General features: G+C 48.0%; 1 protein-coding gene and 1 long non-coding RNA gene across 3 annotated transcripts; both read left to right on the top strand.

Moving 5' to 3' along the window:
* The first annotated feature begins 2,183 nt into the window (after nt 1-2,183).
* Nucleotides 2,184-10,369, top strand: ZNF771 (zinc finger protein 771). 2 transcript variants are annotated; one of them, XM_017672116.3, is made up of 3 exons: nt 2,184-2,257; nt 2,926-3,081; nt 9,302-10,369. In XM_017672116.3, exons 2-3 carry the CDS (start codon nt 2,935-2,937, stop codon nt 10,112-10,114), a joined length of 960 nt encoding a protein of 319 aa, XP_017527605.1. In that variant the 5' UTR covers nt 2,184-2,257; nt 2,926-2,934; the 3' UTR covers nt 10,115-10,369. The 2 variants fall into 2 exon arrangements, with proteins under 2 accessions (XP_017527605.1, XP_017527604.1); XM_017672115.3 differs by lacking the exon at nt 2,184-2,257 and adding an exon at nt 2,319-2,555.
* Nucleotides 10,370-15,899: 5,530 nt separating this feature from the next.
* On the top strand, nt 15,900-22,567 carry LOC140844067 (uncharacterized). Its single transcript, XR_012122231.1, has 2 exons — nt 15,900-17,981; nt 19,736-22,567. It is a non-coding gene; the product is annotated as an uncharacterized lncRNA (long non-coding RNA).
* Nucleotides 22,568-24,577: the final 2,010 nt, after the last annotated feature.

The following is a 24,577-nucleotide window of genomic DNA, read 5'->3' as shown; positions in this document are numbered from 1 at the left end:
AGAGTAGGCACCTTCCCTGGGGATTCAAGAACTGAAGTAAAGTTCTAGTGAGGTGAAAGGCAAATAGTGAAAGGCAGAGTAATGAGGAGTAAGATAAAGACTTTTCCAAATTCAACTACTTTTCAGTCCTAACAGGAGCCTGGCATACAACAGGCCTCACTAAATATTTTGGTGAAGTGTCCTTGGAACATGATATGCTCTTTTTAAGATTTACAATCCCACACGCAGCTACCTCCTTGTCAATCTGGCAAACTCCTACACATCTTTGAAGATCCTTTACATTTATCTCTTCACAGAGGACTGCACCCAATAGCCACTCCCTTCCAAGAGAGTTATTCAGTAATTCACTCATCCCACTCCTGTATTCTCCTGCCAGAACACCTATTGCTTTCCTTTTCATAAATATATATATATGTGTGTGTGTGTGTATGTATATATATATATTTTTTTTTTATAATCACCATCTTCTTTACTAGACTATGAGATTCTCAAGAACAGAAACTAGATCTGGTTCCAGGTAAATACTTGTACACGTCTGTAAAGCAAATGGATGGAGTCCTTTTCCTCCTTTCACAAGAATCTGTTCCCTAGTCCTCACACAGCAGGAGGCCCTTCCAGCAGGATTTCCATTTTTCCCAGCTGAGTCTCCTCACTCATTCTCTGAATCAGGGCAAGAAGGCCTTTCCTTTTGCCAGGAGTGGGGTTCCAGCCATAATCTGGCCCCTGCCTACCTCTCCTCCATTCCCACATTGTATTTTCCCTCACTAACCCACTTGGCTCCAGCCTTCTTTCTGTTCCTCAACATGCCAAGCTTATTCTCACCTTAAAGCCTCTACCTGTCTGGAACACTTTTCCTCCAGATTTCAAATGGCTAACCCTTTCGTATCATTCAAGTTTCATCTCAGATATTATTTCCTTGGAGGTGTCTTCTCTGCTCACATTTCAGAAGCCCCCCAACCACAGTCACTCCTTACTGCACGATTTTGCCCAGTTTGCTTCTTGCACCTATCATATCTGAAATTGTCTTAACTTCTTTACATTTTTTACACTTAGAAACACCATAGCTGCCATGATTTTTGTCTGTTTTGTTCAGTACAGCATTTCCAACACCTAGAATTGTGCCAGGCACATAGTAGGGCTCAACAAATACTTTAAAGAATGAACACAATCAAAGTGACTGTTGGAGATCTTGAGTGTGAGTATCCAGGCATTTACCCCCTTTTCCCAGCTCTAGGGAAGAGCAAAAGTTTGACAAGATGTAATCCCAACATCCAATTTATGCCCTGGGCTCTGTGGACTGAGGCTCAGGTTTGAGTCCTGGCTCTACCACCAATTTCCTATTGTAACCTCATTTCTGTTCTGTAACTTGGTGCAAGAGAAAAAGCATGAGCTTAGAAATCTACTACTTACCAGCTACATGACTTTGAGCAAATTACTTATACTGTCTAAGCTGTAGTTCTGTCATTTGTCACAGGGAGGTAATATGATTGATTCGCACAGGACTGTGGTAGAGACTGTGGTAGGGACTGTAAGCACTTACTGTTATTTCTTTCTTTCACTTCTCAATCTGTTCCCCATTCATACAATGGGAGAATTAGATTATCTTTTTCAGATCAAGTGGGAAATTCAGATCTTTATAAGAAATACCCCAATGTTTAAACGTTAGAAATTAAAATTTGTAAAAGATCTTTTTTCTTAAACCAATTTTTGAAAGTAAAAATACCCTGAGGGCCAAACAAGATACTTTATGAACTGAATTTGGCCCGTGGGCCCCTAATTTTGCACCTAAGCTACCAGTTGTCAGGGATGCTATGAAAAACTTTATGTAAAATTTAGGCAAATCAATTTACCTCTCTGAACTCCAATTAGTCCATCTGTAAAATGGACCCACCTTTGTGCGGATCAAAGGGATGAGCAGTGTAAAACGCTTAGCATATTGCTGGCGCACAGTAGGCATGCCACACAATAAGCCGCAGCGGTAGTTTGGGTGGCTATCGATTTGGAAAGTATTCAATGCGCAAGCTAGCCCAGAGAGCGGGAGACCGGGAAGACGACGCGCGATAGATGGAGAAAAGCCGGGGGAAGAGGAAAAAAAGGAAAGAAAGAGGTGAGGAGGTAACAGGGTCCGCCCTCCAGGCGGGGCGCCAGCGAGAGGCCCAGGCCAGGGAGGGAGCGCACGTGGCCTATTTCGGGAGGAGCAGAAGCGCCTGGCTGCAGTGGAGACCTCCGAGCCGGCCATAGGAGACGAGTCTTGAAGGTAGGTTACAACCGGGCTGCGAGGACCTTGAAACGCCGGGATGGAACTGCCCGAGGTCCCTGGAACTTGGGGAACAGCAGAGGGCGCCAGGTCTGTGCTCAGTACCCTCTGGGGACAGCTGGGGCCGGACGCCTGGGTCCTCTGGGCCACACCTCCTCGGGGGCGGGGTTGTGCGTTCTGACCAGTGACCGGCCGTCTCCGAGGCCCCGCCCCCTACGCCCCCGGAGCCGCGGCCTCGCAGAGTGTCCCACAGCCCGGCGCCCTGATCTGGGCAGGTAGAGCGCCGATCCTGCGCCTGGTAAGTGCGCAGCCTCAGGGTCTCCGCCTTAACCCCGCCTGCAGCCCGTGCCCTAGAGCCCCGGGCCTCCGACCCTGGCGCAGGGGAGTGACTCAGCGCGGTCTGGGGGCTGGGGAGGGTTGCGACTCGGTGGGGCTGGAGATTCCAACTGTTCAGGGCCTTGAATGCCGCGATGAGTGGGGTGACGAGTGTCTTCGAAGCTAGTCCCGGGGCAGTGCTAGGGCCTGGGGCCGGGTTGGGGTGGAGGGGAGAAGGCCAGACCCAGAGATCAGGGCTGGCCAGGAGAAACCAAGGCCATGTCTTTGGCCAGGGCCAGGGCCATCTTTGGCGGGGGTGGGTCCCAAGCTTCTGACGCAGCTCCCTGCCCCAGGACAACAAGATGCCTGGAGAACAGCAGACGGAGGAGGAGGAGGAGGAGAAGGAGGAGGAAGAGATGAAAGAGGAGATGGTGCTGCTGGTGAAGGGTGAGGAGGATGAGGGTGAGAAGTATGAAGTGGTGAAACTCAGGATCCCCATGGACAAGGAGGTACGTGTGGCACACCCTGGGGCCCCGTTAGCCCTAGGAACTAACTGTTCATGTTACGTTCTGAAACCACGTTCAGATCCAGCCTCCCTCAGACAGAAGCCAGGGATCCAGACTTTGGATTAGAATCATGGACCTAGAATCTCAGAGTTGGCCACCTATCCTTCTGCCCCACTGCCCATGCTGCCATCATACAGATGTAACACCTGTGCTAGGCTCTGTGCCAGGTGCTGAGGAGTAAAGGCTACCCTGGGTTCCCTTGGTTTCCCATGGAGCTTGATGTCGAGTGGGTTCCGACTGACAAATAACCATACAGTGATAATCTTGTGTGATGGGTGGAGGCAGGGGGTGTGGAAGCCCAGAGACGGGAACTTCATGCAGACTTAAGGCATTGGAAGCAGTAACAACGGACTCTTAGTAGTGTTTACTATGCACCCCTGTTCAACGTTCCTCAATTCTATGACAGGTAGTATTTGTTCCATTTTACAGTTGAAAAAACTGAGGCCCAGAAAATATTGGCAGTTTGGTGACTGTTTCAAGGTCTCAATGTTAGTAAAAGGGATGGTTTATCCAAGACCAGCGGGAGTCTGAGGGGAAGAAGGAATGGCCTTTTCAGTGGCTCAACAGAGTGATTGCAGCCCTTGGAGAAGTGACGGCAGGTGGCTCAGTCATGCTGTAGCATGGATGAAGTGGTTGTCAGACTAGGTGGGGCATCTGGGTTTTATCCTGAGGGTGTTGAAGGTTTAAAGAGAGATGTTTGAGAAGATCAGAATGAATTAGATTTCCTCCTCCAAACTCTGCCTGCCACCAGGTGCATTTCCATTTCCCAGATCCCAACAGGGCCTCACCCTCAGCCAGAACAGCCCTGAGTCCCGCTGGAGGATCCCTTCTGCTCTGGGTTTCTGGGCCTAGGCCTCCCTCTGATTTCTTCCTGCACAGGGGACAGTTCCCAGGGAAAGAAAGTTCTGCTGCCCCCTGGTGGGTATGGTAGGCCCTAGAGGGATGGGGCTGGCTGCTTTGGCCTCCTCTTCCAGTCAAAACACTCATATAGTTCTGTTTTTCTTGGGCCTCCTTGGCCCATTCTGGCTCAGCCTGCCTCTTCTGACCCTGTGGATCCCCTGATCTCCATCTCTGGCATGTAAGTTAAGAACTCAGACTCTAGAGCTTAGGGTCTACTTCCAACTCCAACACTTAACTAGCTGTGTGACCTTGGTAAAATTTCTTAACCTCATTGTGCCTCAGTTTCCTCATCTGTAAAAAGGAAATCATACAGTGCCTGCTCTTAGAGGTTGGGAGGACTAAATGAGTTAATACATGTAAAGAGTTAGAACTATGTCTGGCACATAATAAACACTATATACTAAATATTTGCTGGTATTATTCATTCTTCTCCCTGAAGTTCAGGACATTGGGGATTTTTCAACTTATTTTGATCAAAGGCCTCTCTGATCTGAACTCTGAAGTAGGGAGTGAACAGGCAAACCAATATGGAGGCCTGGACAGAGGATTCGGGGCAGACAACTCAAGGCAATGGGGAAGGCTTCATGGAGATGACTTTTGACTTGGGCCTTGAAGACTTAGTGGGGATTTGGCAAATGGAGGAGGAGAAGGAAAGACATTCTGGGAAAAGGACACAGCAAAAACAAAGGCTCAGAGGAGATGAGGCCAGAGTAAAAGGCGTTAAATGCCAGCATAAGAATTTGGACATATTATGGTAGGTTATGCATCAGAAGCCTCAAATCAGAGAAGGGACATAACTGGATTTTCTATGTAGAAGAATCATTGGCTGGTATGGGGGAACCACGCCAAGTAAGGCTGGTAGCTTGCTCTAAGGTAGTGGCAGCAGTGGAGAGAAAGAGATATTTGGGAATGCTGATTAGACTGGCTGGCTGGGGATATTGGGAGTGGGCATGGCAAGTCATGAAAAGTATGAGGACTAGACTAAATGATATCATCATACCATGTAGACTCTAAATAGTACCATGAAGCAGTTAAAAGTATTGGTCTAAAACCACTTATCAGCTTTACCTCAGCTTTCTCATCTGTAAAATGGGATAATGAAAGTTAAGATCTTTGAATGTTAGCCAGAGAATTGTCATCTGGGCAACTTTATGTGGAGGAGGACAGTGGAACTGAGGATTACACACACAAATCCCATAAATATTTAACACTGTGGAGCTATCTTGTGGGCACAGTGCTAAATATTCAACTTGCTCTGTGGTCTCTGAGTCTCTATTTCTATGAAATAGTGGTCTCAAAAGCTCTTTCCAGTGCTGACATTCTGTGACTCTTAGCTATCACTCAGTCCCATGGCCAGTCATTTTCCAGAACAGTTCTTAATTGTGCTACACTCAGGTACTGGAGTGTTCTCACTGCTTGTCAAAATCGAATCTATCCTAAATGAATTGAAAAGATTTTCTCAGAGAGTTTTGTGCACAGCCAATCCTGTCTCTCCCTGCTTAAAACCTTGAGTGGTTGTCTGTTTAATTCAGGATAAAGTCTTGGCTTCTAAGCCTGGCATTCAAAGTTCTTCACCATCCAACCTCATGTCGTAGCTTAACCGCTAATTACCCAATACCCATCCCATGCCCCAGCTTCAGGCACTCTGACCCTTTCTCATCTCTAAGAGTTTGCCCATGTGGTCTTTCAGCCTGTAAAACTCTCTTCACCTTTTCCACCTGCTTTCTCTAGAAGTAGCTCTTCTCTCTTTCAGATTGAATTTCTTGATTTTGATTCAGTAGGTCTGGGTGGAACTTGAGATTCTGCATTTCTGACAAATTCCCAGTGATGCTGATGTTGCTGGTCTATGGACTACACTCCTGCAGCTCAGAGCTAGATGATAGGGGTTGCATTTTATACTTTGTATCCAAAGGAAGGGAGATTCTGACTGCTAAAGGAGTTCAGGGAAGAGTGAGAAGCTGCATAGGTAACCTCAAACTTGTCAGTGAGATAGAATTGCCTCATGGCTGAGAGAAAAGGTGTTATGGACAATGATAGGCTTGTACTTCAAACCCTGGCTCTGCCACTGATCAGCCATATGGCCTTGGGTAGTCACTTTACTTCTGAATCTTATATCCTTATTTGTAAAATGGAACTAATGATACCTAATCCAAAGGGTTGTGAGAATTTAAAATGAGAACGTGAGTGAAAAGCACTTAGCAGCACAGTTCCTGACACATAGTGAATACACAATAAATAGTTATTATCATTAGTTAGAAAGTAATGGCTGAGAAGGAAACTGGGATGTTTGCCCTGGTTAAAAATGTACTTAAGCAGGAACACAAAATCACTAACTTCAAATATTTGGACTATCCTATCATTATACCACATTGTGTTCCTATGGTACACCTTGTTGCAGTGCAAATACCATTTATTCTAATTTTTTAATCTAGTAGTAGAATTTCAGACATGTAAGGGCCTGTAATAATCACCTAGTCTGGTATTTGCCAAGCTTCAGTCATATGTATATTGCTCATCTATTGTGCTCATATATTTCATGCTTTTCTTCAAATAGATTCACATTGTTTTGTTAAATAAATTTGCTTTTATTCAAACAATAGTATTGATGAAATTGTGGGTTTTATGTGGTCTGTTGTTTTTTTAATGTCTGTGAAAATAATTACATAATGATTGTAATAAGATAAAAGTTTCCCTACATAACACCCAAATCCTCTTGCATCTTGTGGTGTGCAACTTGGGAAATTTTGATAGAGCCTACTTCACCTTCTTTGGGACAGTGAGGCATGGGATGAGAGTGACTTGGCAGGGGCCTTAACAAGCTAGACTTAGGCCTTCTTACCAAGATTATTCCTGAGGCATCCAAGTCCCCTCCCCTTGGAGCAGGAGATAAAAAAAGGTAATTGTGTGAAGAATTTCTTTTTCGTAAGTCAGTGAACCCAGCATAAGGCAGTCCTCAGGTTGATCAAAGTCATCTTAATGAAAAGCCGCCCTACCCAAGCCCCAACAAAAAGAGGACCAGAAAGATGTAGATATGAGAAGAGTTCTCTCCACAATGGCTGATGTGTTAAACCCAATAGATGTCAAAACCAGACCAAGACTAGAAAGTGACCTTGAATTCAGACCTGCCAAAATGTTCTGTGAGGAGTTTCTCAATTTAAAGTATCAAATTGTATTTTAACCTTGCATCCCTCTTGGAGAGTGCCAGGAACTTGGGAGTCCAGCCTCTGTCACATCTTGGTTGTGTGTGGACAGGAAAGCAGTGTAGCCTACTGGATAAGGGTGAGCACTTTAGAGTCAGTCCTGACTCCCACTGGCTATGTGAAATTTATCTCCCTGAGCCTTGTTTTTCTCAACTATCAAAACTAACACCTGACTCAAGGAGGTGAGAGGAAGATTTAATACAATAATGTACATAAAATAGCACTGTCAAACTTTACCCTGTAATGTTATCACTGTTTCCATACATAGTGTTGAAACCAGAGTTCCCTTGACTGGTCACTAATTTCTCAAACTGCCTTGTTTTCCAGTTTCTGAGTTGGTGACCAAAACTGCCTTTTTACAAAGGATCCTGAACACCTTGAAGTCTCCTTCCTTGCAACTTCAGAAAGAAAAGGTCTTACTGCTCCCTTGCTGCCACTCTTCCTCTCAACATGTTTCCTTATCTATATGATAATAGTAGTAACTACATTGTGGACATCAATGGGGAGAAGCTAACAGTCTTGTCCTTAATACGTGCTCGGTATTTCATTTGGTCATGAATTAATGTATCTAATTGCTTGGCCCACAGTATATACTCAACATCACTTTTGCTGGGATGAGTGTTCTCTTTTCTAAGAAGGCAGCAGTGTGTCCTCAACATTCCTCTTCACTCTGCTGTTAGAAAATATTTTCCCTTCACCTGCCTCTTACAAAGCATTTCTTTTCTTTTTCTGATTTTATGTCTAGAGGCCCAGACCTCATGAAACTGGCTCATTTTCAAAATTCTTTCATTTCAGGACTTGCTTTCTTCTTTACAGTTTAAAAAATGATAGGTACTTGCTCTGAAGTTTCTCAAAAAGCCTAGATCTAAGACACCATGGTCTCCTCCTACACTGGCTGTTCCTGCTCAGCCTTCTTTTCTGGCTGTTTCTCACCATGTTGCTGCCGCCCCTCACCGCCCCGCACCAGGTTCTCTCTGCCCATTCCTTGGATGCTCTCATCCACTCTCAAGGTTTTAAAAACCATCTATAGGCCAGCAGCTTCCCAAGTAATATTTTCAAACCTAGGCCTCTCTCCTGAGCTCCTGATGTGTCAAGGAGAACTGGAGATACGATTCCAAGCAGGTTTCACTTAACCAACTTACCCCTCCTGCCATTATAATCACTGTAGATGGCAACTCCACCTTGGCAGTTGCTAAGCTCAAAATCTTTGGAGTCATTGTGACTCGTCTCTCTTTACACCTAGCATTTAATCTGTTATCAAATCTGTTGTCTCAAACTGCAAAATATATCCAGAAGCAGACCACTCCTCATCACCTTCACTTTCCAAGTGTCACCTGGGTCTGAGCCACTGTCTCCTCTTGCCAGGTGACTAACCTCCTCACTGGACTCCTGCTTCTGCCCTCTCCCTTCCTTCATTCTGTTCTCAAACCCAGCAACCTAAGGGAGCCTTTTCAAATATGAGTCTGATCTGTTCAGTCCTTGCTCAGAACCATATAACATCTCTAATGGTTCCCCATCACATTCATATTCCAAGGCCCTAAGCTAAGAGATCCCCTCCAGGATCACTCCACCCATTACTTTCCTAGGTACTTTTTCTTGCCATTCCTGGAATTCAGCAGGCAAACTCCTGCCTTGGCCTTGCTGTTCCCCCTGTAGCCCCCTCTCTCACCTCCTCTAGGTCTTTGCTCGTGTTATATCGGTAAGGTTTCTTAACCCTGTCTAAATTTGCAGCATATTATACCATTATACACCTACCCCCATGCCAGCACCCCTTACTGTTCTTCCTGGTAGCAGGAATATTGTTTATTTAATGCTGAATCTCCAGAGTCTGGCACCTCAATAAATATTTGTTGAATTAATAAAGAATAGCTAGAATGATTAATAGACATTGTGATACGTGCGTTAATGTATTACCTCATTTAAGTGAACCACTGTCCTGAGGTAGGCACCATTGCTTTTTCTATCCCACAAGCGGGGAACTGAGAGATTGCAGTTTGCGGAGACCCAGGTCTTCAGCATCCGGTCTATCAGTCAGGGCTGACCTGTCCCCCCTCTCCCCGCAGGTCCCGAGGGAGGCGCCAGCGCCGTCTGTAGATCCGGCGCGCCCACACGCGTGCCCGGACTGCGGCCGCTCCTTTGCGCGCCGCTCCACGCTGGCCAAGCACGCACGCACGCACACGGGCGAGCGGCCCTTTGAGTGCACGGAGTGCGGCCGGCGCTTCTCGCAGAAGTCGGCGCTGACCAAACACGGCCGAACGCATACGGGCGAGCGGCCCTATGAGTGCCCCGAATGCGACAAGCGTTTCTCGGCCGCCTCGAACCTGCGACAGCACCGGCGGCGCCACACCGGCGAGAAGCCGTACGCATGCGCACACTGCGGCCGCCGCTTCGCGCAGAGCTCCAACTACGCCCAGCACCTGCGCGTGCACACGGGTGAGAAGCCGTACGCGTGCCCGGACTGCGGACGCGCCTTCGGCGGCAGTTCGTGCCTGGCGCGCCACCGACGCACGCACACAGGCGAGAGGCCGTACGCATGCGCCGACTGCGGCACGCGCTTTGCGCAGAGCTCGGCGCTGGCCAAGCACCGGCGCGTGCACACCGGCGAGAAGCCGCACCGGTGCGCGGTGTGCGGCCGCCACTTCGGCCACCGCTCCAACCTGGCGGAGCATGCGCGCACGCACACGGGCGAGCGGCCCTACCCGTGCGCCGAGTGCGGCCGGCGCTTCCGCCTCAGCTCACACTTTATTCGCCACCGGCGCGCTCACCTGCGGCGCCGTCTCTATATCTGCGCCGGCTGCGGCCGGGACTTCAAACTATCCCCGGGCGCCACAGCAGCCACTGCCACTGAGCGCTGCCCAGAATGCGAGGGCAGTTGAGCCGCAGTTCTTGTCGCCGCGGGGCTGCGAGTCCGGCTGGGATTGGGGGGCATACGGGGATCCCGGACTGGGGCTGCAAGAGCTGGACGACTGCCCCTCCCCACCGCTCGAGTCTGGGAAAGGATGGGACGGCAGGACTGGTTGCGGTGGAACTGGCAGAAAGGGAGAATCCCCTACCGGGATCCCTGGGAACCCTCCCCTCTTCCCTCACTACATCACCTCGGCCCATGTTAATGAATAAAGTATTAATCCTCACCCCACTCGTGCCTATGAATGAGGTAGGTGGGGAAAGGAGGAAAGTTGGGTTTTTCCCCAAAGGAGGTGACTTAAGTGAGCTGTCCCCAACTTAGGAGGAGACAAGTAAGGCTATACATTCAAAAGGGTTCCTGAAATTGGGTTTGTGTACAGTCATCCCACACTTGGTCCTTATGTTCTCATGACCTCAGATCTGGAAGGGTCCATAAAAGTAGCACGTTTGTGATCAAACAGGCACTGCTCTGGGGAGCAGACAGACCTGGAGGCCCCCTTGAGTGAAGAACAGATAAGCAGTAGTAGAAACTTTATAGCGCTACATTAAAGGCTTCAAGTACTTTGTTGTTATTATTAGGTCATTTTCATTCCAAACAAGTTCTTAACATCTCGGTTAGGTTAATCTTTTACCTTCATTTCTGCAAATGAGCAAAATAGGTACTGGCTAGGGATGAATAGCAGGGCGGGTACAAGTAAACAGGCAAATTGCTGTCCGTTTTCACTGTAGCTGTGATGAGGAAAGCTGTTGGATAGGAGAAATCTTCAGTGCAATCTTGGGAGTTTAGAGAGGCTCTCCTCAGATGTTCAAGCTTTAAGATATTGAAGGTTAAGAGTTGGGTTTGCGAAGCATGGAGAGGGCCCCTGAAACTGCATGGCAGCTTTGTCAGAGTTTATAGACATCCCCTCTGGTGGAATGTAGAGACAAAAAGCAATGAGGTTAGTAGAGGACAGACCACTAGGGATCTAAGTCAGGTTAAGGGGCCCAAGGCAAAAAATAAAATGTCTTGGGTGAAAGGAAAGGAGCGACACATAGCAGCAATTCACCGGAGAGTTCCGCTTTATTAGAGAAAGGTGCTGGGTTATATAGGAGGGGGCATGATTGATTGAGGTGTCACTTCTATGGGGCTGGTGGCTGTTGGCTAGGTGCTGGGATTGGGAGGGGGGCAAGAGGTGATTGGGCTTCAGGTGGCGCCGGCGGGAACTGACGACCCCGAAGAGAAGCCGGAAGTTTGCCATCTTACTGGTGGGGACCCTTCATTCCCCCCTTTCTCCTCTATGGGTTTGTGGACGTTGCTTTCTCTCTGGCTGCTTCCTGCTGAACAGGGGCGGAGAAGGGAGTGAGGGCTTGAGGATTGGGAGGAAAGGGTTGATAGGACTCCCCGCAGTAAGGACGAGTAGATGTGGACTTCTTCAGGTTTGGAAATCAATGAAGGTTCCCTGTAACCATAGGTTGGCCAAGAGGATATGGGTGTCAGGAGCCAGGCGTCTGCGGCTATTGTTTCCAGGAACAGTTTCCAGTGGAGAGAGGGGTCCATCTCAGCGTGTGGTGAGGAGGTCACGTGAGGGTGAGGGATCTTCTGTGGCCAGAAGCTGGTAGTTCCTGAGTAAAAGCTGGTTGAAAGCTTGATTAGAGATTTTTCCGACTTGGGATTTGATGAACTTTATTATACAGGGTAAGAAGAGACAGGCGAGAAGAATGATTATTATGGGGCCTGCAATGGGCCAGAGCCAGGTGAGGAGGGGGTTTGTTAGTATTGAAGAGAATGGGTTGGAATTGGAAGCAGAGTGGAGACTGGAGGCAAGGTCGGTGAGTTTGGTAATGTCAGTTTCTACAATGCCAGATTCGTTGATGTAATAGCAGCACTCTTCCCAGAGGAAGACGCAGGTGCCGCCCTTCTCGTCTGTAAGCAGATCTAGGGCCCGCCGGTTTTGAAGGGTGACTTTAGCTAGCGAAGTGACCTGTCTTTGGAGAGAGGCTAGAGAATCGGCAGTGGATGTCAGGGCTCCCTCAAGTTTGGCGTTGAGATCTCTAACTGCCTATAGAGAGTGACCCAAGGCTTCTCCCGAAAACCCTGCCCCAATGGCTGAGGTGATCAAAGAGCTACTGACCATGATGGGAAGGAAAGCAGCTCTTTTTGTGCACGAGGGCAAGGGAGGTTGGAGCTCAAGAAATTCTGCCATGCTGTAAAGTGTTAACTGTGGGATTAGGGTGACGAGAATGCAGGGTGTATCGGAGTTGAGAGGCAGTGAGTTGAAAAGACTATTACACTAAAAGAAGTGTCCCGGTTGCGTAAAAGTCTTAGAGCTGGAGGTAGGGGTGTAGATAGAGAGGCAGTGAAGTGCGCTGGAGGGGGGTGGAGTTGGGCCTACACAGTGGTGGATGGTGAGATTATCTGCGTATTCTGGTTCCCATAGGGGTATGTCTACCAGGGGGCAGAGGGGTTGTCTTTCTGCATGGAAGGAGTAGTTGGAAATATTAAGGGGCACGGCGGCCAGCAGTGGGCGCTGTAGTGATGCGCACAAGAAACAATTGGCTGTGTTAAGGGTGTGGTTGAGAAAGATGGTGGTGTCCTGAATGAGCTGTAATAAAGAGTAGGAGAAATGGGAAGAGGGGTGGGGATAAGAAGATGAAGAGGCGCTATCAAGAGTTTGGATAATGACTTTTTTGGAATGTCTGCTATCTGATGCAACTTGAGAGATCTGGGAATGAGAGGGAACATACTTTCGAGAGATATGAAGGGTACTGTGGGGGGTCGAGGACTCCCCGTAGTAAACTGAGGCTGTGACTCTGGCAGCCCATCAAGAGTCCCAGGGATCTGGGATTGATAAGGAGAATGAGCTGTTGGGATATTTCATGAAACGGTTGGAGGAGTAATACTGTGGGTACTGGAAGTTACCTATGTAGTGAATGGTGCAAGACTAGTAGGGACATCTCCCGTAGGTGTCTGACCATCGCCTGCAATAGGCTTGTTTTTGGTCATAGAGGAAGCAGAGGTAGGGAGAATAAGGGTAGCTGCTAGTGAACACTTCGGTGGAGGGAGGAAAGTGGAGGTGTAAAGGCTCAGAGCAGCTTTTCAGAGGGCAGTCTGGTGTGGCAATGAGGGCAGTAACTTTTGTTTGATGCTGTGTGTAAGTCTCTCTGACTTTGAATCGCCATACAAAGGAGGCTGGGGTGGTGGGGAAGACAATAGGAATGAGGAAAAAAAGGCGAGAGAGCAGTAAAGGAGGAAAAAGTCATGATTTGGGTATGGATGGCAAAGGGGGTGAACGGGATTTTGGAGGAAAGAGGACAGTAAGGTCAGGAGTCTGGAGGGAGGGAGAGTCTGTAAACTTTTGTAGGTTAAGAGATCTTTTAGGTGATGTGGGGACAGAATGGTAAGGGGCGCCCTGAATGTCAGTTTACGAGCTTCTTCCTGAAAGAGCTGTCTAGCGGCTAATGCTCGTAGGCAGGGGGCTCATCCCCGAACTGTGGGGTCTAATTGCTTGGAGAGATAAGCTACTGGGGGGCAAAGGATGGGCCATAATATTGGCCTAGGACTCTTAGAGCTTGACTGGACCTCTCATGAATGTATAATGAGAAGGGCTTCGACAAATCAGGAAGATGGAGAGCTGGGGCTTCCACAAGGGCTTGACAGAGCTTAATGAAGGAGTGTCGGGGTGAGGAGGATAATGGTTTTTTAGGGGGGCTCTTGCTGAGGTTATATAGGGGTCTTGCCAACAGGGTGCAGGGAGAAGTTAGGGATCTACGTTCTAAAATATCTAGCTAGGCTTAGAAAGGGCCTAAAAAGGAAAGGATTTTTGTCTTGGTTTTGGGAATGGGCAGGTCAGAGAGGAGCCATTTTCTGTCTAAGGTAATGGACTTTCTTTGTTGAGATAGAAGGAATCTGAGGTAAGTGAAAGGAGGGGAAGAGATTTGAGCTTTGACGGGGGATACTCGGTAACTTCTGGAAGCTAGAAAGTTAAGTAGGGAGGCAGTGTCAAGTTGAGACTGTTCCCACGAGAGACTGCAGAGTAGAAGATTGTCTATGTATTATAAGGTGGACTTGGAGTGATCATGATGAAACTGTTTGAGGTCCTGAGCTAGGACCTGTCTAAAAATATGGGGACTATCTCGGAAGCTTTGTGGCAAAACTGACCAAGTGAGTTGTTTAGAATGTCTTGTGTATGGGTCCGTCCAGGTGAAGATGAAAAAATCTTGGGAGCAGGGGTCTAGAGGGATAGAAAAATGGGTCTTTGAGATCTAGGACTGAGAAGTGGGATGCTGAGGCTGTATGGATTTGGAACTAAGGGATGGATAGGGACAATGGCTATGTTGATGAGGCGAAGGTCTTGGACAAGGCGGCAAGATCCATTGGTTTTTTTAACAGCTAATATGGGGGTATGTCTTTGAGATCTAGGACTGAGAAGTGGGATGCTGAGGCTGTATGGATTTGGAACTAAGGGATGGATAGGGACAATGGCTATGTTGATGAGGCGAAGGTCTTGGACAAGGCGGAAAGATCCGTTGGTTTTTTTAACAGCTAATATGGGGGTATTAAATGGGGAGTGAGTGGGTCTGCTTGAATGATGGGTTGGAGGCCTATGAGGGCTGAAGTGGTTAGGGGGTATTGGGCCTGACAGATATACTGAGAGGGGTCACATAATTTGATAGAGGCAGGGGGACATAGGGCCACGGAGGGGCTTGTAATGTCCCAAACTTTGGGATTTACAGGGTGTATGAGGGCAGAACCGGAGTTTTCATTGGGTAGAGGGGGGTCGTCGGCTATGAGGGCCATCAGAAAGGGAGTACTGGGGGCTGTGGGAGTGGATATAGTTATGGAAACATGGAGGAGGGAAAGGATGTCTCATCCTAGTAAAGGGATGGGACACTGGAGCATAACCAGGAAGGAGTGGGAGAAAGGTATGGGATTGTCTTGGATTGTGCATAAAAGGGTGGGTGGGGGGTTTAATGGGAAAATCTGTTTACCTCCTACTCTGACTATAGGAGTAATGGCTGGCGTGGTAGGGCCCTGGTATTCTCACAAGACTGAGAAGGTGGCTCCTGTATCTAGGAGGAAGGAGATGGGGTGACCGTCTACTGTTAGAGTAACCCTGGGCTCCTGTTTGGTGATGGAAATGGTCGGGCGAGAAGCCCCCGGGCCCCATCAATCTTCTTCTGCCAGCCCCACTACAGCGGGCTTAGGATGGGGGTTGTTCGTCCAGCCTCCCCTTCGGGTGGTTGGGCAATCAGACCCGCAGTCGCCCTTTTTGTGGCATCTGGGGCATGGGGTGGTAGGAGATCTGGGGGAGGGGCACGCCCTTGACCAATGTCCCTCTTTTCTGCACTTGAAACAAGCTCTTGGGGGGGCTTGTTTGTAGAGGGGCGCCCAGGTTGTGGTTTTATCAGCTGGGCCAACATCTGGAAATTGGCCTGATCAGCCTTTTGTTTACCGCGTTCTTTCTCCTCCTCCCGCTTATGGAAGACTTTAAAGGCCACTGTTAGGATCTCAGTCTGTGGGGTAGCGGGGCCCTGTTCTAACTTTTTGAGTTTAGCTTTAATGTCGGGGTAGCCTTGAGCTAGGAAGTATGTCATAAGGACATGTCTTCCTTCAGGTGTTTCTGGGTCCAGGCTGGTATACTGTAATAGGGCTTGAGTGAGTCTGTCTAAGAACTCGGAGGGGATTTCATCTCTCTTTTGAATTATGTCTTGGAGCTTTTGAAAATTGACTACTTTACAAGCTGCCCTTTTTCAGACCTGCTATTAAGCAGGAGGCAAAAATATCTCAAGAGCGGAGACTCATGGCGGTGTTATAATTTCAGTGTGGGTCTTGTTCGGGGACAGCAGTGGGGCCAGGGGGATAAGTGGGGTCAGTCCTGTGGGTTTCAGTAGCCTGCATTTGGGCGAAGTCCTAAACTCGTCTACGCTCTTCAGGGAGGAGAGTATTGGCAAGGAGCATGAAAATGTCATGATGTGTGAGGCTGTAAGACTGGAGGGTCTATTGAAACTCCCTGATGTATGTCATGGGATCAGTGGAAAAGGAACTTAGGCGTTTCTCTAGTTGGGCTAAATCTCTTAAGGAGAAAGGGATGTGAACACGCACGCTGCCTTCGGATCCTGCTACCTCCCGGAGGGGGGCGATAATTTTGGGAGGCTCTCGGGACTGAGTCTGAGGGGGACTGAAGGGTTCTGGCTCAGTCTGTGGGGGAGTGACGCGGTCTAGCCGTGCCTAGTCGAGCAGGTCCTGAAGTGCAGAAGGGGGGCAAAGAAAATAAAGAAAGATAGAATCGGACCCACATGTGGCCAGCTAGCAGCCCAGCTGCTTACTTCTGCCGCTCTAGTTGGATGTGGCCAGCTAGCAGCCCAGCTGCTTACTTCTGCCGCTCTAGTTGGGCTTGAACTCATGACTCTGAATTAAGAGTCCCATGCTCTACTAACTGAGCTGCAGCAGGGCTCTAGTTAATTGCTTATGGAATACGTAAACAGAATGTTCTTTGTTCTCCATTGCTGCCACATCTGCAAGTGGGGGAAGGGCATATTTAGAAGCAGGGGCAGTTTTTCTACACATCTTCAAGGTCTCCCTATTTTCAGAGTGAGGAGTCTTGGCAAGATATGTTTTTGTAGACAGATAACTTCTAAGGACTGTACCGGTTGTTCTCTAGCTTGTGCCTTCCCATGCTGCGTTCAGACATGGGGGAAGGTGCTTTCCCATTCTCCCTACAAACATGTGAGAAGACAAAGGCGGTCCCTAACAGGGGAGAAACAGGTGGTGAGGGCAAAGACGGAGGAGGCTCTTGGGACCTAGTTAAAGGGGGGCTGAAAGGCTCAGGCTTAATCTGCAGGGAATGAATGTGGAGGAGGTGAGATGGGGGAGGAGATGGTTGGGGAGGAAGGGAGAAGGGCTGTTGTAGGAGAAGAAGGGGAAGGGAGTGAACAGGAGGCTTCTGCGGGGGCGGCGGCTTGCAGGCTAGGAGAACTTGGAAGGGTGCGGGGAGAGGAGGAGGCGGAAAGCTTCGATATAGGGAATCTCCTTCCATTTTTTCAGGCGCTGGCAGTAGTTAAAAAGATCGCGAGTGATGTTAGGATCAAGAGTTCCCCCTGCAGGCCATTGGTTTTTATTGTCTAGGGGGTATGTCGGCCAATCTTGGGAGCAATATTTACGGAGAAGTTTTGGTTTTATATCAGGCATCAGGGAGAGGGTAGCCAGATGCTTAAGCAGGCATTCAAGAGGTGAACTTTCAGGGAGGGATGAGGAGGCTCCCATGGCTAAAGGACAGAGAAGGAGACAAACAGGGGAAGACGAACGGAGATCCTCGGACTGGAAGCAGACCACAAGGAGACAAAGGGCGTCCCCGATGATCCTTGGTGGTCTGCGGAAACTCGTATACGAGTCGGAATTTCTTGGGAAGTGTGGGTCGTCACCCAGACTTCCCTAAGAAGGCAGAGTGCCGGAGTCACGAGGTACCTAGCGCTAGGCGTTTTCGGCGGACGGAGCAGAAGGAGGAGGGGGGGAAAGGGAGCGTTCTCATCCACAAAGGAGTCACCTCGTTTATGGCTGTTGGAGGGGGTGCCTGAGAGTCAGCCGCAGCCGTGAAGGCCTGAGGCGGGGATTTATGACTGTCGGAGGAGGGGCCTGAGCATCCGCCGCAGCCGTAAAGGCTTGAGGCGGGGATTTATGGCTTTTGGAGGAGGGGCCTGAGGGTCCGCCGCAGCCGTGAAGGCCTGAGGCGGGGAGCGTTCCCTCCTCATCCCCGAGCGTCAGGGCCTTGCGGGACGATCACGGTCAATGGCACTGCGATAGCTCAGGGAAGAGCGACCCACTCCGGGGGGGAAAACTTACCTAAAGGCCAGAGAGGAGTGGTGAGTGTGATGAGCCAGCGCCGGAAAAAGAGGACGAGGGCAAGCTGCTGCTGGTGTCGGGGGAAGACGGGGCCCAGTTGGGGTGTCCCGTCTCCCGGGTTTCGGCACCAATGAAAGGAAAGGAGCGACACATAGCAGCAATTCACCGGAGAGTTCCGCTTTATTAGGGAAAGGTGCTGGGTTATATAGGAGGGGGCATGATTGATTGAGGTGTCACTTCTATGGGGCTGGTGGCTGTTGGCTAGGTGCTGGGATTGGGAGGGGGGCAAGAGGTGATTGGGCTTCAGGTGGCGCCGGCGGGAACTGACGACCCCGAAGAGAAGCCGGAAGTTTGCCATCTTACTGGTGGGGACCCTTCATTGGGATTATAGGGGAAGGATAGATCAGACACATTAAGGAGCTAGAATTCATTGGAGTTAGAGTGGACCTGGGGATGAGGGATAGGAGAGATGAGAGCACAGGATGAGGAGCAGGACAGGAGTTGAAGTGGTGGCAATTGTTACACCCCAATCTGGACATGGTAAATGTGAGGCCAATGTGGAGGGGTGTGGGAGGTAAATGGAAATAACAGCTCAGGGACATCAGGTCTGGAGTGCATAACACTAAATCCAGAAGAGGGTACATGAGTAGTGAAAGAAAGCCAGATGTAGAAAAAAACATAAGGGTATTGTCTCGGAAATCAAGAGGAAAGTGTTTCACAGGAGTGGTCAGCTCGGCCGGATAGTTTATTCGTAGGAGTTTAAAGTGGTGAGTGCAGTTTCAGTGGAGAGTGGGGTGAAAGCCAGCCTTGAGTGAGGTAGGGAACAAATGGGAGAATGAGTAAGCAGGGCAGATGGGTGTAAACAACCCTTTTCAAGAGGCTTGGCTGTGAAAAGTATGAGGGAAGGAGTGGAAGGTTTTTGCTGCTGTCAGTAGGGAAGACTTCAGGCTTTGTATCCTCGGGTGGGGAGGGCTAATGGAAAGGAAGACAAGTTATGCAGAGGGGAGAGGAAATGAGATTGATGCTGGGGTTCTTGTTTGCAGAGTCGAAAATGAACTAGCAAACAGTCAAGGTAGGATAGTCAGGGAAAGGCTTTTATTGAGATATACAGTGAAAGGACAGAGCTCCTGGCTCTCACCAGGAGGGGACAAGAGCTCGGGGTGGTGAGTTGTCTAGGAGTTTTATAGGGAGTTGAGTATTTTGGGGAACATGAAAAAAGCTTAGGGGTGTGTACTTATTAAGTGGTCCCTGAATATTTAGAATTAACTTAACACAAGCAACTTCTTGCTCTGATGATTTCTCCTTGAGATATGGTCTGGTTGCCTATCAAACAAGGCCACCTGCCCAGCCCTCAAGATGGGTGAGGTATTGTTTGCTAAAGAGTAAGTTAAGAATTTCTAACTTCTTAACTTCCTAGGTATTAAAATGCAATCTTATCTTTAAGGTGGAATCCTTCTTGCCTTTTACTATGTTGTTTATGCCTGGGCTTACTTGCTAAATTAGTTTCCCAGTTTGCAAAATCACCTCATCAGATCTGAAGGAAGAAAGACAGCACACAGGCCTGGACCTTTTAGCATGCTAAAGTGAATCTTACATATGATTCTAAATGATTAGCATAATAAAAACATGTGCTACTCTTCTTTGTCTGGGCAATATTAACTGATCTCAGTGAAGAATGACCCTAGAGCTTAATGTTTAACAGAGTTTTGGTAGGGAGTTTCCTTGCATGTAGTTACATTGCTCTGACTGCAAATATCTTGCCTTGCTTTTCCAGAGGCCCTCACCCTACTCTGACTACACCTATGGTCCCTGTCTCAAGATCAGTAAGGATAAGGCTACTGCTGTCACTAGTAGGGGAAAGGAAAGGTAGGTTTGGGAATGCAAAGCTGAAGCAGTTCCAACCTGGATTGTTTTACCTGAGTGGCTAAGAGAAAGTAAGGTCATTAATAAAAGGAATGAGGCCAGTAAAAGGGGAATTCCTCCTTTTACTGATGTGGAAAGGGGCTCAGAGGGGAAACAATAGTTTACAGGGCTTTTTCATATATTACCTAACCCTGTGAAGGAAGCAGGCCATGGGTATCTCAGAAATGTAAGTGATGTGCCTGAGGTCACACAAGGGGTAAATCCTACACACCCAACACTGTCTAGATGTAGAGGTGGAAATTGGCATTGGGAGGGCAGAAGAGAGGACAAGAGGCCCACACCCAAGAGGAGAGTAAGCCCTGTTCTGCTCCACATCAAAGACCAGACTATGATTTATGCTGAAGTCCCAGGGAGAGGGGCAGAAGGATTGGAGAAGGAGACACAGGACTCAGGCAGCTATCTCAGTGACATATACTGGGGGCATAAGTGTCAGGGGATTCTGCAACTAATTCCTTGGATGGCCTTAAGCAAGTTATTTCTTCTCTATTGAACTTGGTCTCACCTATAAAATGGGTGCTTGCTTGCACAGGCCCTAAACTCTATCAAAACCTAACAATACCCTCTTTCCCATGATTCCACTTACTACTGCTGTTTCTCCAGTTTCCTCCACCTATAATATTCGTATCTCTGCATAGCTGAAGCATACCGATTTTAGAGTGCAGCTCCACAGTCATTTCCCCTAAGCAGTCCTCTGTGATTTCCTCCAGCAAGAAATAGTGTCTCCCACCTCTCAGCAGTGCATTTGCCCCCATCCTACCAACCACTCCTGGAGGGCAGAGGCAGCATACCTGCATCACCCAGGGCTGGTTCTAATATTACTCACCGGGTCACCCTTTCCCCTGCCTCAGGTGTGCACTGCTAAACCCATTTTGCAGATGAAGAGGTTAGAAGGCTCGCCCCGTCAGCCAGCAGAACTGGGACCAGAGCACAGCTACTACCTTCTTGTTGGGGGAGAGGCGCCGTGTATTTTCCTCGGTTCTCGTCTCCGCCGCAACAAAGAATTGAAGGGCAGAGACAGTAGTGTAACAGAGTGAAAGTTTTATTTAAAGTTACTTTGAGAGAAAGTGCAGGTGACCTCAGAGAGGGAGGAGCACCCTGGAAGGTTGTGGGTTCCCCCTTTTAGGGATTTTTCAGGGATGTGACAAAGGGCTAGGGGTGTGGACTTGTTATGTAGTCTTAAGTATCTTTGATGAGACATTAAGTTTATCAACAGTCCTCTAGGTAATTCTGCAAAATTAGCTTAACAAAAGAAATGTACTGCTTTACTACCCTCCCAGGAGAGCAGCTTCCAGGTTTGGGAGCATATCAAGACTGCCTGCCCTTCCTCCAGGGTGGGCAGAGTTATTTGTTTGTTGTTTGCTAAAGAGTATGTTAAGAATCTTTCTTCTTAAACTTCCTGGGTTTTTTCAAAATGCAATTTTGTCTTTAAGGTGGGATCTCCCTGTCTTTATTATGCTGTTTATAGGTGGGCCTTTTAGCATGCTATAGTAAATCTTACAATGATCTAGTTGACACAATGAAGACATGGGCTATGCTCAGATATTTATCTGGGGAATATTCAAACATTCAAGGACAAGTTGCTCCTGACTTTTGGAGCTTTAACTGATTGGCTCATTAACTTTTGAGTCTTTTCTGGCTTTCTAGCTTTAATTGGTTAACTGAGTCCTTTCTAGAGGGCTTTACTAATCTTGTTTTCTTTCCATCCCGCTTATATCTATTTTCCTGCTTAACATTCCTACCCACCACGTGGAGGGGCCCTCCTCAAAAGGAGGGAGAGGGGGGCGATCTTAGAAGATGAGCAAGAACGGCTTACATGTCCTCGAGCGTGGGCTCCGGGCTAAAGCTGAAAGGGCCATCGGCAGCAATCCCCTCTCCCCCGGTGGCCCCACACGTATACCCACTCGCGAAGGACATGCAGCCCACAATACAGCGGCCTCTACGCTCCCAGAGATCGCCGTGCCGAGCTCGCAACCCGCCTCCAGAGCCCCTGACCAATCACAGGTGTTTGCGGTAGCTGCATGGGGCGGAGCCACAGAAAAGACTATTTATGTGGAGTGTACTGCAGCCGCCCCTTACCCAGATTGGGCCAATCCGAGCGAGTTTCAAGGGGCTCAACTTCATTTTAGAGGGTATCTTAAAGGTATAGGAACCAGAGTCGACCGGGTGAAGAGACAGAGGGCGGGGGGCGAGAGAGCGAAGGCGCTTCACATCCTTTGTGGGTGCCAGATGGCGCCAGAGAGAAATGACGGTGCGGGGGAAACCGGTGGGGAAAGAGCAGCTGAGTAAGATCACCAACAGTGCTTACATCCTCCCTTCCCGTCTTCTAAAGTTGTCCCCACTTTTCATAGTGTTTAAATAGGGTAACGATTTTTGTAAATAGTACTAATTACCATTTGAAGTAATATAGTGTAGGGGTCAGTAACACAGACTCTGAAGCCAAACTGCTTGGACTTGAAACCTGGCTGCTACCTTACTAGCTACTGAGTTAAATTAATCTCTCAGCTTTCTTATCTGTAAAATGGAAATGATGATGATGATATTAGCTACCTCATAGGGTTGTTGTGAAGATTAAATATGTAAAATGCTTAAAACTGCTACCCTAGCTCCAGTTCACTCCTATGGCCCAGCTGTATCCTGGAGATATTCTTGTATCCTTATAATAAATTCCCCTTTCTTGCTTAAACTCTCCAATTCTGAGGTTCACCACAGAGTGTCCCACCACCTTTGCTTAGGCAACATGGAAGTTGAATATGGGAGCTGGGAGAAAAGAGTCTGTGCAACTCTGGGGTTTCTGGCTTGAGTAAATGGATGGATAGTTTTGCCATTTGCTGAAATGAGGACACAGAAGACCCAGGGGTTGGGATGGGAGGGAAGAATGAATTGAGTTTGGAACACCTTGAATCCAAGATGGCTCTGGAACATCTGATGGTGTCCAGCAAGCAGATGGGCATAGAGGTCTGGAGTGTAGAGCATCCAGCCACCTTATGGATCTGGGAACTCAAAAGTCTCAGAAGCCAAGTACTTCCCTGCAACAAAGTTGCCACCTCTGGGAAGCCTTTTCCAAACAGGATATAACTTGGTCTTCTATAGCACTTAATTCACTCTAGCCTTCATGGCATTTAGCACTTCTCATCTTAATTTTGGGGTGATTGGTGTCCCTGTTCTAGGTCTCCCCCTAGCCTGGGACTCCTGATGAATAAATAGAAGCAGTGTCAGGCTTTTGTTTTCCCAGGGCCTGGTACTTGAGTAGATCTAGTAAGTATGAATATAACAGCATGTCTCATGGGATCGCCTCCATGACATCCCTGCCAGAGGCTAAGCCTATTTTACAGATGGGGAAACTGAAGCCCAGAGCCTTCTCTGAGATCATCTAGAATGTGAAGGATTAAGCTCACTAGCACACACACCCCAGTGCTCCTCAGCAAGTGAAAGATGTCTCCCCACCCCTGCAAGGGAGGAAAGCTACCATGTACTGGGATGTGCTGAGGCTGCCTTGCCACTGCCTTTCCTTCTCCCTTCTATCCCTTCTCTTCATTATCCTTTCTCTTCCTCTAGCTTCAACTTCCTCTCCTTTTTCTTTTCTTTCATTGGCTTTCTATTCCATTTCTTCCTCTCCTTTTCCTCCATTGCCTATTATTCTGTTGTGATTCCACCCAAGGCCCAGTCACCTACACAACCTGCCCTTCCATTTTGCTGCCCAGCCCCTCCCTAAGGAAAAGTTGGATGCCTGTCTTGCCCTCAACCTCAAACCCTTTCTTGGTTAATTAAGGGGACTCAGCCTAGTGAAGCAGCTGGTCATCTTCCTCCCATTTTGTACCCCAACCAGTTAGAAAGCTGTGTAAGTGGATACCAGGACCCATGCCTAAATTTCTTCTCTAAATCCTTAAGAAGTTGGTAGTACCAGCTTCCACCACTAGGAAACACCAAGAACAAAGAAAGTGTGAAAACAGGGTTCTAGGGTCCCCAGCCTGTACCTCATTCACTCACTCTCGCTTCATTCACTCTTTCATTCATTATTTTCTGAGCACCACCTATGGACCAAACACTGTTGTAGATTCTGAGGATACAGAAGATCCTCTCCCGTCTTGGAGCTTGTACACTAGTGAAAATGACAACTATGAAGTAAGTTAATAATAAATTCTCAATATAATTACAGATTAGAATAAGATCTATGAAGCCAATAAATGAGGTGATGAATTGGAAAGTTGCTAGGTGTTGGCTGAGGTCAGAGAGGGCTTTTATGAGGGGGGTTTATTTAAGCTGAGCAGTACTAAGAGTTAGCCAGGATGTAAACATTCATTGATGAATACTATATATAGTTACATTTCAATTGTTACACAAGGTTTCATTTTTGGTTGAAGTTGAAAACTGCCTCATTTTTTTCTTTTTTTTGCTAATTTCTACATAATCATCACTGATTCTTCTTATATCTTCCATTAACCTTCCAATATAATTTTTCACACAATTAAATGAATCAATACTCTATCAGTTCCATTTTCTTTTTCCTGGAACCCTTTCAGGCTTCTGTTCAGTGTGGACTGGTTGCTCTCTAGGCCTGCTACACAGCTGTTACATTGAAAACTCCCCTCACTTTCTGCTGTGCTGGGTTGGTTCTCTGGACCCCATGTTTTTTCTTTCTTGGTTTGCTCTCCTTTTGCTGGAGCACACACCTTCCAGTATTTCTTGAGAAAAC

The sequence above is a fragment of the Manis javanica genome, chromosome 10 (genome assembly GCF_040802235.1).
Source record: "Manis javanica isolate MJ-LG chromosome 10, MJ_LKY, whole genome shotgun sequence".
NCBI classification, from domain to species: domain Eukaryota; kingdom Metazoa; phylum Chordata; class Mammalia; order Pholidota; family Manidae; genus Manis; species Manis javanica.
The sequence above is the reverse complement of the archived record's forward strand: the minus strand, read 5'-3'. Positions and strand labels throughout refer to the sequence as shown.

What these genes read in the sequence shown, in the direction of transcription:
- ZNF771 (XM_017672116.3), top strand. Translation starts at nt 2,935, where the DNA reads ATGCCTGGAGAACAGCAGACGGAGGAGGAGGAGGAGGAGAAGGAGGAG. An exon ending in GGATCCCCATGGACAAGGAG is followed by an intron (nt 3,082 to 9,301) that starts GTACGTGTGGCA and finishes CTCTCCCCGCAG; the next exon opens with GTCCCGAGGGAGGCGCCAGC.